Here is a 12,676-nt window from a genome sequence, read left to right on the forward strand (position 1 = left end):
AGCTTTGTGTGTGTGTATGTGTGTGTGTGTGTGTGTGCATGCCCCCCCCCCAGAAACATTGCTTTGTGTTGTAAATTTGGAGGCGTTAATTGTTGAGAAAGGATAGTTCTCAAATATTCCCATACATGCATCATGAAAAACTTTTTGAAAGTTTTTTGCGGGGCATGATGTCAGTCTTCACAGTCATTTTATTGGGGGAGAAATCAGAGGTGGTATTCAGCAGGTTCTGATCAGTTTTGGAGAACCAGTAGTGGAAATTTTGAGTAGTTTGGAGAACCAGCAAATACCACCTCTGACTGGCCCCGCGCACATCTATTTTCTGCCTCCTGAGTTCCAGCTGATCGGCTGGGTCTTCTTTTGTTGCCCTGCATAGGAGAACGGAGCTGGAAAGCAGGTCAGTGGGGTGGGAGGGAATGGGGATTTTGCAGTATCCTTCTCATGCCATGCCCACCATGCCATGCCCACCAAGTCATGCCACACCCACCAAGCCACACCCACAGAACTGGTAGTAAAAATTTTTGAATCCTACCACTAGGAGAAATAGCCTCCATCTGTAGGAAACTTTCACTAAATGTATCAGATTCAGAGCAAAAAGACAAAGATTTCTCTGGCCACTTGTGTCCGAGTCTAGGGTGTGGTACTGATCTCCATTTGTTGACTGAGAGAGCCAGCGTTGTCCAAAGACATTTTCTGTGGTCATGTGGCCAGCATGGCTATTGTTCTGACCCAGCTTTAGCAAGTAATGATAAGATACTTACTCGCGAGTAAAAACAAACTCCTTTTCAAACAGGGTAGGAGCAGTCTTTTATTCACATGGCTAAACAAAAATCAAAAGGAATTAGTCCCAACAGACTTGGCCAAGAAGTCCAAATTGCTTGTTGTATCCTAAAAGTGAATGGTTGTCTATGACAAGCGTCCACTTCCAAACCCCTACTATTTGTTTCCCAGCGCCTGGCTAGCATCCATGTCTGCTTTTTCTTGGGAGCCGGCTTATTGTTTTCCTTTGCTCTCCTCTCCTTTTCTCTCTGTGTATATGTGAATCTGGGATGGGCCTCATTTGTTCCTTTCCGTCACTCAGCTCAGACCCCGAAGACAGCTGCCTCTCCACCTGGGGGAGGACGGAAGGCCCCGGCTCTGCCTCAGTCTCTGATGCTGTTTCCTTATCAGAGCCTTCCAAAGGCTCCAACACTGGCCCAGGCTCTCCCTCCACCTCCTCGTCTGACTGCAGCTAGCTCTGCTGACGGCCACAACAAGCTATATGCCAAAGGAACACTGAATGCTATTACCTTCCCATTGAAGTGGTACCTATTTATATACTCACATTTCCATGCTTTCAAACTGCTAGGTGGGCAGGAGCTGCGGCAAGTAATGGGAACTCACTGCGTTGTGTGGTACATGAGTCTTGAACCTGGGTGGTCAGCTTTCCAGTTGACAAACTCAGTGTCTTTAACCACTGAGCTACTGTGCCCCATCAGATTCAGGGTACTACAGGACTATTCCATGCTAGCTGATGTTTACTTCTACAATCCATGCGATGGAAGGGTGATGCATAGCAAAATGTAGATGCCAGCTTCCTTAAAAAGGCAGAAAATAAGTGGCACAATTGCAATTGAGCTTCAAATGTGTAAACAGTTTTTTTTTTTTTCAAAATCATGATTGCCTTTTTTTTTTCCTTCTTGCCTTACTATTCCAGAAGTGATATTTTGAAAATGGCATCTGAAGAGCTTGTGCTTCATAACTCATTTTGTTTCGGTAAGAAATAAAAAAAGAGGTAGCGATGGAAAAATATATTCTTTGGACTCCAGTAAATTTTGATCAATGCACAGTTCTCTTTGTCTCCCCTCTCCTTTGTCTCTCCTTCTGTCCATCATTTTCTCTCTCTCTTTCTGTCCCTCTCTCTCTTTCTTTCTCTCTCACCTCCCTCCCTCCCTCCTTCTTTCTCTCTCTTTTTTCTCCTCATCTCTTTCTCTCTATCTCTCTCCTTATTTTTCTTTCTCTGTCCCTCCCTTTCTCTGTCTCTCTCTCTGTCTCTTTCTCTCTCACATACACAAACACACACAGAGAAACCCAAAAAGGAAAGCATCTTGTTTAGAAGTTTAAATAGAAATATGAAATACAAATATTCTGTGCTCTTAAATCTCCTCATAAACAGAGCAATCTACCATAATTATGATAAAAGGTCTAGAAGTCTTCAGATTTCATTGCATTTTGCTTTGTTTGTTTTAACACCTGGGGTGAAAAGTTTAAGGCTGCATCCAAGAGAGCCTATAGACATCTTTCGGAGTTCTCAAAGATACTCTGTAAATATCTAATTTGCTCAATGCCTTGCAAACGCCTAACAAAATATATTTTAAAAAACCCTCTGATTGTAGCATCAATTTGCTTATTTTTATTGAAAATTCTTTTGTGTCATCCAAGGTAAGTTACACCATCTTGGCAGTACAATAAAGAAAACAAATTCTGTCACCCAACTAACAAAACAATTCAACATAAAAACACAATACTACCATTATCTAGCAATTGCAGGAACTGAGCTGGCATTTAAAAAAAAAACCAGAATAACTAAAGTTACAAGAATTTTAAAATCTTACTCTGGCTCCGAAAGAGCCCTAAAGTGAAACGTTTGGTTGTTGAAATGAGTAAGTTTCACATAATTTCTATAGGGATACAAAAATAAAATGCAATTTTGCTTTTTTTTTTTTTCTTTGTTTAGGTTCTTGAAAAAAATAGAATCATTCATAAGGTGTGCTTCTTATTTTAGTCTCTTTTTTTTCTTCCACATCAGGCCAAAAATAGGATATTACTAAACTTTTTCAAGAATCCTGGTTCTGGACCTAAGGAAATATTGTCCTTGATTTTAGTTCTGCTTTTAAAAAAACACCTAACTCATTGGGTCTAACCACATTTGGTCAAACATTTAAGCTCAGGTATCTTCTATCTATCTATGGAGTCATTAAAACAAAACAATAATTCTTTCAAGAATCTCCTTACTGTTGCTGTGTTATGTGTCTTTGGCAATTTTCGGTTCTAAACCAATTATTTCAAACCACAGTGTAGTAATCAAAGCATCGTGTAAAGCTATTATCCTCTGTAAACCCAAGGTACACTGTTATACAACATCAAATGAGTAATATGATAGAAACAGCAGAATGTTTTAACCTTGCTAGGATGAAAATGAATAGTTTTCACATGTTGGTACATAATTGCTAAGCTATTAGTTTAAGTCTGCATCTACTTCAAGCATCCCGACCACAAAACTTGGAAGAGCAGGTGATAGGAAGATAAAGTTTCCTCAAGTCATTTGAGAATAGTAATAGCAATAGCACTTAGACTTATATACCACTTCACAGAGCTTTCCAGCCCTCTCTAAGTGGTTTACAGAGTCAGCATATTGCCCCCAACAATCTGGGTACCCACAATATCATGTTAGAAAGGGATCCCAAAATTACATTAGACTTCTCCACACTTAATAATTAATATTGGATTTGGCATTACTCTGATATCCCAAACTGTATTTTTATCCACTGAATCTCCAGTGGAGATTCTCAGTCATCCAAGTCATGGTTGTCTCTAAGGTGCTTTTTCAAAAGGCAAATGGACTTTATTTTTCCTTGAAGTTGTTTTGCTTCTCATCCAAGAAGCTTCTTCAGTTCTGATTGAATGGTGGAGGATGGAAGGATTTATATTTTTTGCAATCATCTGATCATTAGCACTCTCTCTGAGAGTGGTTGAGGCCACTTGGAGGTTCAGGCTCTTCTGAATAGTGCAATCTCCTGTTTATAACACAGTCCTTTCAGCAGTTCCAAGAAGATTCCACACCCATTTGTACTATTCAGCTGATTGTGGAGCCACAGATAAACCTCCAAGTGGCCTCAACCACTCTCAGAGAGAGTGCTAACGACCAGAGGACTGCAAGGAATATAAGTTCTTGCTTCCTCCACCATTCAGTCAGAACTGAAGAAGCTTCTTGGATTAGAAGCAAAACATCTTCAAGGAAAAACAAAGTCCAGTTGCCTTTTGAAAAAGCACCCTTGGGACTTTTATAAACGGAGAGTATGTTACCTTTATTTTTTTCCCTCTGTTATGTGAAGAATATTTATTTTTTTCCTCAGATATTTATAAATGGACTCTCTTCTACTTCATTCTTCCCCAAGGTTGGATGTCATTCTAAACCAAAATATAAAAATTAGTATGACGGATGTTGCAGCATCAATGTCAAGTATAATCTCAGTTAGCAAGTGGCCTTTAAGGCCTTGGATATCATCAGAGTTTTAAATCTTACAGCTTTATTTATTTTTTCTCCCAGTGGCCAATTTATCCTAAAATTATCCTACGTGATTAGTTTTAAATAAAGAGGCAGACATCTGAAATATTTATCACTCTGATTAACTTAATTTATGCTTTGGTGACCAGAATAAATTAAAATGTTTACTCAGAGGTAGACAAAAATTGAAGCAAATTTATTAACATCTGTAAGTCCTCAATAGCCTTTATTTTCATATTACGTTCAGTAAATCTTCTCACCTTACTTCATGCATTTTTCTCATTCTCACTTTAATCAATTCCTGCTTCAAACTTGGAAGCCTTGGGATTTAACATCTCATTCTTACTTATTGATTTTGAGCTAGATCCAAAGTAATAATACTTACAAGTATATTAGATATTGTGAATCAGGGGGTTTAAGTTAAATTATGATTTAAATCCACCCGAATTCAATGAAACTAGTGTAACACTGGTTACATTTCAGTTCTTTTAGTTCTAATCTAATCCATTGAGCTTGATTTCTTGGAAATGCAGCAAATCCAACCTTGTTTAGTTTCAGTAGGTCACAGGAGCTGGTTCTCTTCATCTGAGTTTGGAAGCGCAGCAAGATAGAACCAAGTTAGCAAGGGACCGTAGACTTGATTGGAAGTCTGGAAGGTAAACACAGATGGAATTAGCAAAGTAATTCTGTACAACCCAGTTCTCTACCACACAAAATGCCTGTTTAGTCATCCTACCATGACTTTGGAATGACTTCCAATTTTAGACTTAGACTAACTGAACAAAAACAAGTAAAGATATAATTTATTTGAGACCGGAAGCTGGGGTAAAACAAAGGAAAATAGAATATAGAATATAGTTGAAATGGACCTTGGAGGTCTTGTAATCCAACCCTCTGCTCAAGCAGGAGACCCTATACTATTTCAGACAAATGATTGTCCAGACTCTTTTTGAAAGCTTCCAGTGATGGAGCACCCACAACTTCTGATGGCAAGCCATTCCATTGGTTGATTGCTCTCATCATTAGGAAATTTCTCCTTAGTTCTAGGTTGTTTCTCTCCTTGGTTAGTTTCCATCCATTGTTCCTTATCTAGCCTTTTGATGCTTTGGAAAATGTGCAACAATTAGAATAGAATAACGGAGTTGGAAGGGATCTTGGAGATCTTCTAGTCCAACCCCCTGCCTAGGCAGGAAACCCTACGCCACTTCAGATAAATGGTTATCCAACATATTTTTAAACACTTCCAGTGTTGGAGCATTCACAACTTCTGGAGGCAAGTTGCTCCATTGGTTGATTGTTCTGTCAGGGAATTTCTCCTTCATTCTACGTTGCTTCTCTCTTTGATCAGTTTCCACCCATTGTTTCTCGTCCTGCCCTCAGGTGCTTTGGAGAATAGCTTGACCCCCCTTTGTATGAGCCCTTCAAATATTGGCATACTGCTATCATGTCTCCCCTAGTCCTTTTCACCAAATTAGACATACCCAGTTCCTGCAACTGTTTGGGTTTTTTTTTTTTGTATGTTTTAGTCTCTAGTCCCCTAATCATCATTGTTGCTCTTTTCTGCGCTCTTTCCAAAATCTCAACATCTTTTTTATATTGTGGTGGCCAGAAGGAGGATGCAGTATTGCAAGTATGGCCTTATTAAAAGCTTTGTAAAGTCATACTAGCATTTCACATGATCTCGGTTTTATGCCCTTGTTACTGCAGCCTAGAATTGCATTAGCCTTTTTTTTTGGCTGTTGCCATACATTGTTGTTTAAGTGATTGCTCATTAGGACTCCATCTACCTAGGCTCTGAATTAATTCCCCCTCCTTTTCCACAAAAAAAGAAATGCATGTTTTATAATGTAGAATAACATAATTAGAAGTGACCTTGGTGGTCTTCTAGTCCAGCCCTCGGCTTCAGCAGGAAATCCTATACCATTTCAGTATCTTCTTAAAAGCTGTCCAATCTCTTAAAAGCTTCTAGCAATGGGCCACAACTTCTGAAGGCAAGCCATTCCATTGGTTAATTTCCATGATGAAATTTGTCCTTTTAGACTAGAACTGTTAGTTTTTGTTTGTTTTTTGACTTGTATGCCATCCATCTCAGGTACAGGTGACTGGGCAGCTTACAAACATTAAACATTTTGCATTACAGCATATAATGTGGTTACATGAAGCCTATTATTTGAAAAAGGGAGAGATGCAATTTTAAAAATTAAAATTGGCCATTTCATCTATTATAAAGGGCTAGACTTGAGTAAATGTTCATATTTTGCTTTTGTGATTTATTTGTCTAAAACTGATTAGCTTTCTAGTGAGATTGATAAATTGATAAATGAGTATTCAATTATGTTTTTCATTTTATTTAGACTTAAATCTGCATATCAGTTATTGGTATCTTTCAGCTAGATTGTAAAGTTGAAGATTGCAAAAGGATGTATGAACTATGTGCTTTTTAATCTATTAGTTAAAACTTCTAAAAAGTGAACATTAAAACACAGGTAGAGTTAGTCCCACTTTTTCTTTAGTTTCACCCCATGGAGAAAAGAAAATATTGTGGTGGTGATCTCACAGGAGTGTATTTTTCAAAACTTCAAATGTTTAATTTATTTAATAGTGCAATGCAAATACCATGGGGTAATATTGTATGCCAAGATTATTCTGAACCGCTGTGGATAATCTACTGATACTTGAGAAAGGAGAACCCAATGAAGCATTCAGAGAAAGTAAAAACATTAAAATATTGCACGAAGTTGTGTTTCCACTGGTGTCATAATGGCTGAGAATTTCTTTATGTATTTTGTGATCTTAATACCTGACTCCAAGTTATGTACAAATCTATGAGTAGCAAACTGATTGTGTTTCTTCATCTTTTGTCCAGGTTGTTTGGAACTTAAGGAAGATACCATTGAAAACCTCCTGGCAGCTGCGTGTCTTCTTCAACTCCCTCAAGTAGTTGAAGTCTGTTGTCATTTCCTCATGAAACTTTTACATCCATCCAACTGTTTGGGAATCCGGGCTTTTGCAGATGCTCAAGGATGCACAGAACTTATGAAGGTGGCTCACAGTTACACCATGGTAAGGAAGTGCTGATATGCCTTATCATCACTGCATGAAATCCAAAGATATGTAGAATGGACAGAAGCTGTGAAGTTTGCTCACAGATATAGTAGTAGTAAGGAAGTCCTGATATGCCTTAGTGTTAAGAGTGCAAAATCAAAAGATATATATGATGCACACAAACTATGAAGGTTGCTCACAGATATCCCAAAGGTGCTTTTTTCAAGAGGCAAGTGGACTTTCTGGTTTTTCTTTGAAGATGTTTTGCTTCTCATCCAAGAAGCTTCTTCAATTCTAGATGAAGCTTATTGGATGAGAAGTGAAACATCTTCAAAGAAAAACCAGGAAGTCCAGTTGCCTCTGGAAAAAATGTCTTTGGGACAACCATGACCTGGATGACTGAAAATCTCCATAGTCACAGATATCCAGTGATAAGAAATCCTAATATGTCTTATCAGCACAGCATATGAGTACGGTGTCTCGAGTGGTTCAATTGCTGGGCAGGAGATCAGCAACCCACATTTGAGATCCAAGAGCTGCTGTTGGGCAGGGTTGATTTCTTGTCCTTCGCTCCAGCTCCTGATGGGGACATGAAAGGAGCCCCCAAGTAGATGTCCCCAGATGATGTCACCAGCTAATCCTTTCAACCCGGAAGCTCCTTGGTGCTTCTGAAACAAGTGCAAGTCACAGCATGAAATCCAAAGATAGGTAGAATGCACAGAAGATACAAAAGGGATTCACAGTTATATCAAGCTAAAGAAGTTCTGATATGATACAGTATATTATCAGGGCGTAAAAACAAACCAACCTTTTAATGAAACATCTGATTTCCTTTTTTTTTTTTTTGTTACTATAACACTTGAAAGCAGATAAAGAAGGTACAAATAGCTTTCAGTGTTGATAAAGCAATATTATGAATAAAAGGATTGAACTGGTTACTGTTCATGCATTTCGATAACATTTCAAGACTTCCCTTTTGGTTTTGTGTTGCAGAAGCTATTAAGCATGTATTTTAAGATAGTGTAATTATGAAATCATAGCATAAGTATTAATCCATTGACTAGTGAGAGACTTTTATTTGAACAATATGTGCAACATATCTATGCCAGACGTTTACATGAAAAGTTAACAGATTGGTTTGAGAATGAAAATAATTTGGCAGATGGAAACAGGTGTTACTTCAGGACCAGCTGTTACATCAATCGGGCATAAATATCACAACATCCGGTAGAAAAATAAATTGCCAAATGATTCAAGCTGTTGTGTATTGCAAACTTCAAAAGGAGTTCAACCCAATATCCTATAGGAGATTTTTCTGCTTTCTTAAACAAAATATACAAGTTTGTGTTAGGATTCCCACATAAAGATATGCATTAGGACATCTAACCAAATAAAATTTGGCTAGTAAAATGTATGAGAAAATTTACATTTGGGGTATCATTGGTTTTTAATTTTAATATCAGTTTTCTTATTCCATAACTTTCTGATTTGAGTCATCATTCAGCACGATGAGAAATATATTCAAAGTTACAACAGCACTGAAAAAACGACTTATGACCTTTTTTCATAATTATGACCATTACAGCATCCCCATGGTCACATGATCAAAATTAAGATGTCTGGCAACCGTCTCACGTTTATGACAATTTCAGTATCATGTGATCAACTTTTGGGATCTTCTCACAAGGAAGGTCAATAAGGAAGCCTGATTCACTTAACAACAGAGTTACTTGCTTAACCACTGCAATGATTCACTTAATAACTAGGGCAAGAAAGGTTATAAATTGGGCCAAAATTCAGTTAACAAATGTCTCACTTAACAACAGAGGTTTTGGGATCAATTATAGTCATAAATTGAGAACTACCTGTAGGTATTTTGTGTCATACAAATATACAATATAATAGAATGTAAAATAAAATAAGTCCAATTGGAAAGGAAGAATATAACATAATGTAATGAATTGCCGCCAAAGGTGGAATTCAGATTTCCGGGAATGTAGGCTGTATAGTCAAGGGGTTTCATTTAAGACTTGGAATCAAGTTCTTTCCTACCTTCATCGGGTTTCTGAATTGTGTATCAGAAACAGATGTATCTTATACGTATGCTTGCACAATATTTAAGCAAAAGGAATCAAAAGTCATTTCCTAAAAAGTAAATGAAAAGAGAAAAAGAACAAAACCATGATTTCCCAGATAAAACATATCCCACGCTTGTTGCACTCAATTTGATCTGTATGGCTGAATATAACATTACAATATTTGGCTGATAGACACTGCATGATTAGAGAGATATCTGGCTGCTCTGGTTTAGATTGAAATGATTCCTTTAGTAATGAGCTGTGTCTTAAACGCAGCTGCTGTACTTTGGCTTGGCCAAGCTTCTATCAGCACAAAATAGCATTCTCGGTTGGCTATCAAGATAGTGTTTTCTGCTGACAGATACATCCTTCTAGAATAAATGTTTTCACACATGATTCAAGAAACAATAAGGTTCACTGGAATATTAAGCAGCATTTTGTACAAATTTTAAATTTCAGGAAGATTAACGAGACACTGTCAAGAAAAAATAAATGGAAATTATATATTTGTATTCCTGTCTGTATATAGCCTGAGAGTTGATCCCAGGAATGAAGCTTGGTCCATTTCCTGATTAACATCTACTTTGAAGATAGCTCTGGAGGTTGAGAAGAGTAGAAGCTGTCCCTCTTTTTAAAAACGAGAATTTGTAATTCCATAGGAAATATTAGTAGGCCCATCAACAAGTGGCAGAGATGTCCAGAACAGATTTTTATAATTACTTTAAAATATGTAGGGTACAAAATAACAATAACAATAGGAAAAAGGAGGAGGAGGAGGAGGAGGAGGAGGAGGAGGAGGAGGAGGAGGAGGAGAGGAAGAGGAAGAGGAAGAGGAAGAGGAAGAGGAAGAGGAAGAGGAAGAGGAAGAAGAAGAAGAAGAAGAAGAAGAAGAAGAAGAAGAAGAAAAAGAAGAAGAAGAAGAAGAAGAAGAAGAAGAAGAAATAACAAAGAAGAGAGAGTCAAGCTATTCTCCAAAGCACTTGAGGGCAAGAAACAATGGATGGAAACTAATCAAGGAGAGTAGCAACCTAGAACTAAAGATAAATTTCCTGACAGAACAATTAATCAGTGGAACAACTTACCTCCAGAACACTGGACATTTTAAAGAAGAGATTGAACAACCATTTGACTGAAATGGTAATAGAATTTTCTACCTGAGCAGGGCGTTGGACTACAAGACCTTCAAAGTTTCTTCCAACTTTGTTATTCTATTCTATTCTATTCTATTCTATTCTATTCTATTCTATTCTATTCTATTCTATTCTATTCTATTCTATTCTATTCTATTCTCAAATTTAAAGAGGGAAAAATAGGAGATAATAGCAATAGCAATAGTACTTAGATTTACATACTTTACAGCGGTCTCTGAGCGATTTACAAATGTCAGCCCCCAGCAGTCTGAGTCCTCATTTTATCAACCTTGGAAGAATTGACGGCTGAGTTGATCTTGAAACCCATCAGGATTGAACTTCAAGCTGTGGGCCGCATTTGCCTGCAGTACCGCATTTAACCACTGCACCATCAGGATAAAATAATGAGGTAGACTTATGTAAATGACATTCCCTGTGCCTTTCTGTACTCCATTATCATTGCAAATTATTATTTTTTCTTGCATAACGAAAGCACATATTCCATGTTGTTCTTTAAACTTCTCGTCTCTCTGTTTATCAGGATCTCATCAACTCCACATAACCATGACTTCTCTTCTCCTTCCACTCTACTCACTCTTCTTTCAGATATTTGTTTTCCATCTTCCTTCTTCCTCCCTCTATCAATAACACCCTCTACCTGCTTCAATATTCATTCCTAACAATTTATTTTGTCATTTGACAGCACACGTTTGAAACTCCCTGTTCTGATTATTTCCCTCTGTACTTCCAATTCTTCATAACTTCTCTGACCAACCACTTTTCTATAATGGAACAAATATTTATGTAACTGACCACATACCCACCACAAGCTTTCTACCAAAACTTGAACATCTAAATATTTATTTTTCCAGCATTACAAACATTCTAGCAAGGCACACACATCCATCTATTTGCTCCAGCTTTTCACTATTTATGTTTCGCTTGCAATTGTGTATTCCATTTTCCTTTTCAAACAGAAACACCTTGGTGCTGGTAGAAAATACCTTCATCTTTGATGCATTAATTTTCGGATCCGTTTCCTGGCGCTGTTTGTTGAAAATCATTCAGATTCTCAGTCAGCAACCCAGTTTCATCTGTACACAGAAACACACACTTTCATGTCCCCCATCTGACATCCCTGTGCCACAAACAGAGCCAAGGTTTTTTTTGTTCCAAAAGGCACTAAATGACAAAGGGGACATTATGCACTTTTTTGTCCTATAAAATTATTCTTGCACGGTTTTCCTTATTTCTATCATACCAAGCCTTTGCATTTAGCAGCACATGTTCAACACCATATCCACACAAGACATTCCATAATTTAAGTTGTTTCCCCTTTTCACATCCTTTCTCTAAATCCATGTTTCTCAACCTCAGCAACTTTGAGATGAAGGGACTTCTGGGAGTTGAAATCCACACATCTTAAAGATTGCTCTATATCAGAGGTGGAAACAGCAAAGGACCATCCCACGGTGCCTTTGCCAGTGAAAATAGGACACGGGGGGGTGGTCATGCACAGCCCCTCCAAGCTCTGTTTTCACTGGATGGTTGCAGGAGACTGTCGTGGGCAAAAACGGGGTACGGGGGGGGGGCATGCACAGCCCCTAGGCTCTGCTTTCACTGGTAGAGGGCTAGCAGAATTAACTAAAAACAAAACAAAAAGAGAAATGTTTCCCCTTTTGTATTTGAGCATGTAAGAAGGGGCAAGAAAGGAGAAAGATAAAGAGGAAAGAAAAAGAATGAAAGATGGGAAGAGAGCAAGGAAGGAAAAATAAGGAGAGAGGGGAAGGAAGAAGAAAAGAAAGGCAAATGAAGAGGGAAGGAAAAAGAAGAAAAGGAAGGAAGACTGACCTAAGTGCTAGAACTACATAGCCAAAAGGGCATTAAGAGTTGTTAACCTAATCTTACGTAGCTTTTTCTCTGGTAATATTACACTACTAACTAGAGCATACAAAACATTTGCTAGACCAATACTTGAATACAGCTCATCAGTCTGGAACCCACATTACGTATCTGATATTATCACAGTTGAGAAAGTCCAGAAATGTTTCACAAGAAGAGTTCTCCACTCCTCTACTCCTTGCAGAATACCTTATGCCACCAGACTCGAAATTCTTTGAATTATGCCGTCTTTGGTCTGATCTAAGTATGGTATATAA

General features: G+C 37.9%; 1 protein-coding gene across 2 annotated transcripts in view; it reads left to right on the forward strand.

The window, feature by feature from the left end:
* Window positions 1-12,676, forward strand: part of KLHL1 (kelch like family member 1) — a 126,896-nt gene that overhangs the window by 44,436 nt on the left and 69,784 nt on the right. For both annotated transcript variants that reach the window (XM_087967435.1, XM_087967436.1), the window contains exon 4: window positions 7,131-7,327. In XM_087967435.1, coding sequence (XP_087823561.1) covers window positions 7,131-7,327 — 197 coding nt within the window. The remainder of the gene's footprint in view (window positions 1-7,130; window positions 7,328-12,676) is intronic.

The sequence above is a fragment of the Notechis scutatus genome, chromosome 5 (genome assembly GCF_049901735.1).
Source record: "Notechis scutatus isolate UNSWTSFEM ecotype Mainland chromosome 5, rNotScu1.2, whole genome shotgun sequence".
Lineage (NCBI taxonomy): Eukaryota > Metazoa > Chordata > Lepidosauria > Squamata > Elapidae > Notechis > Notechis scutatus.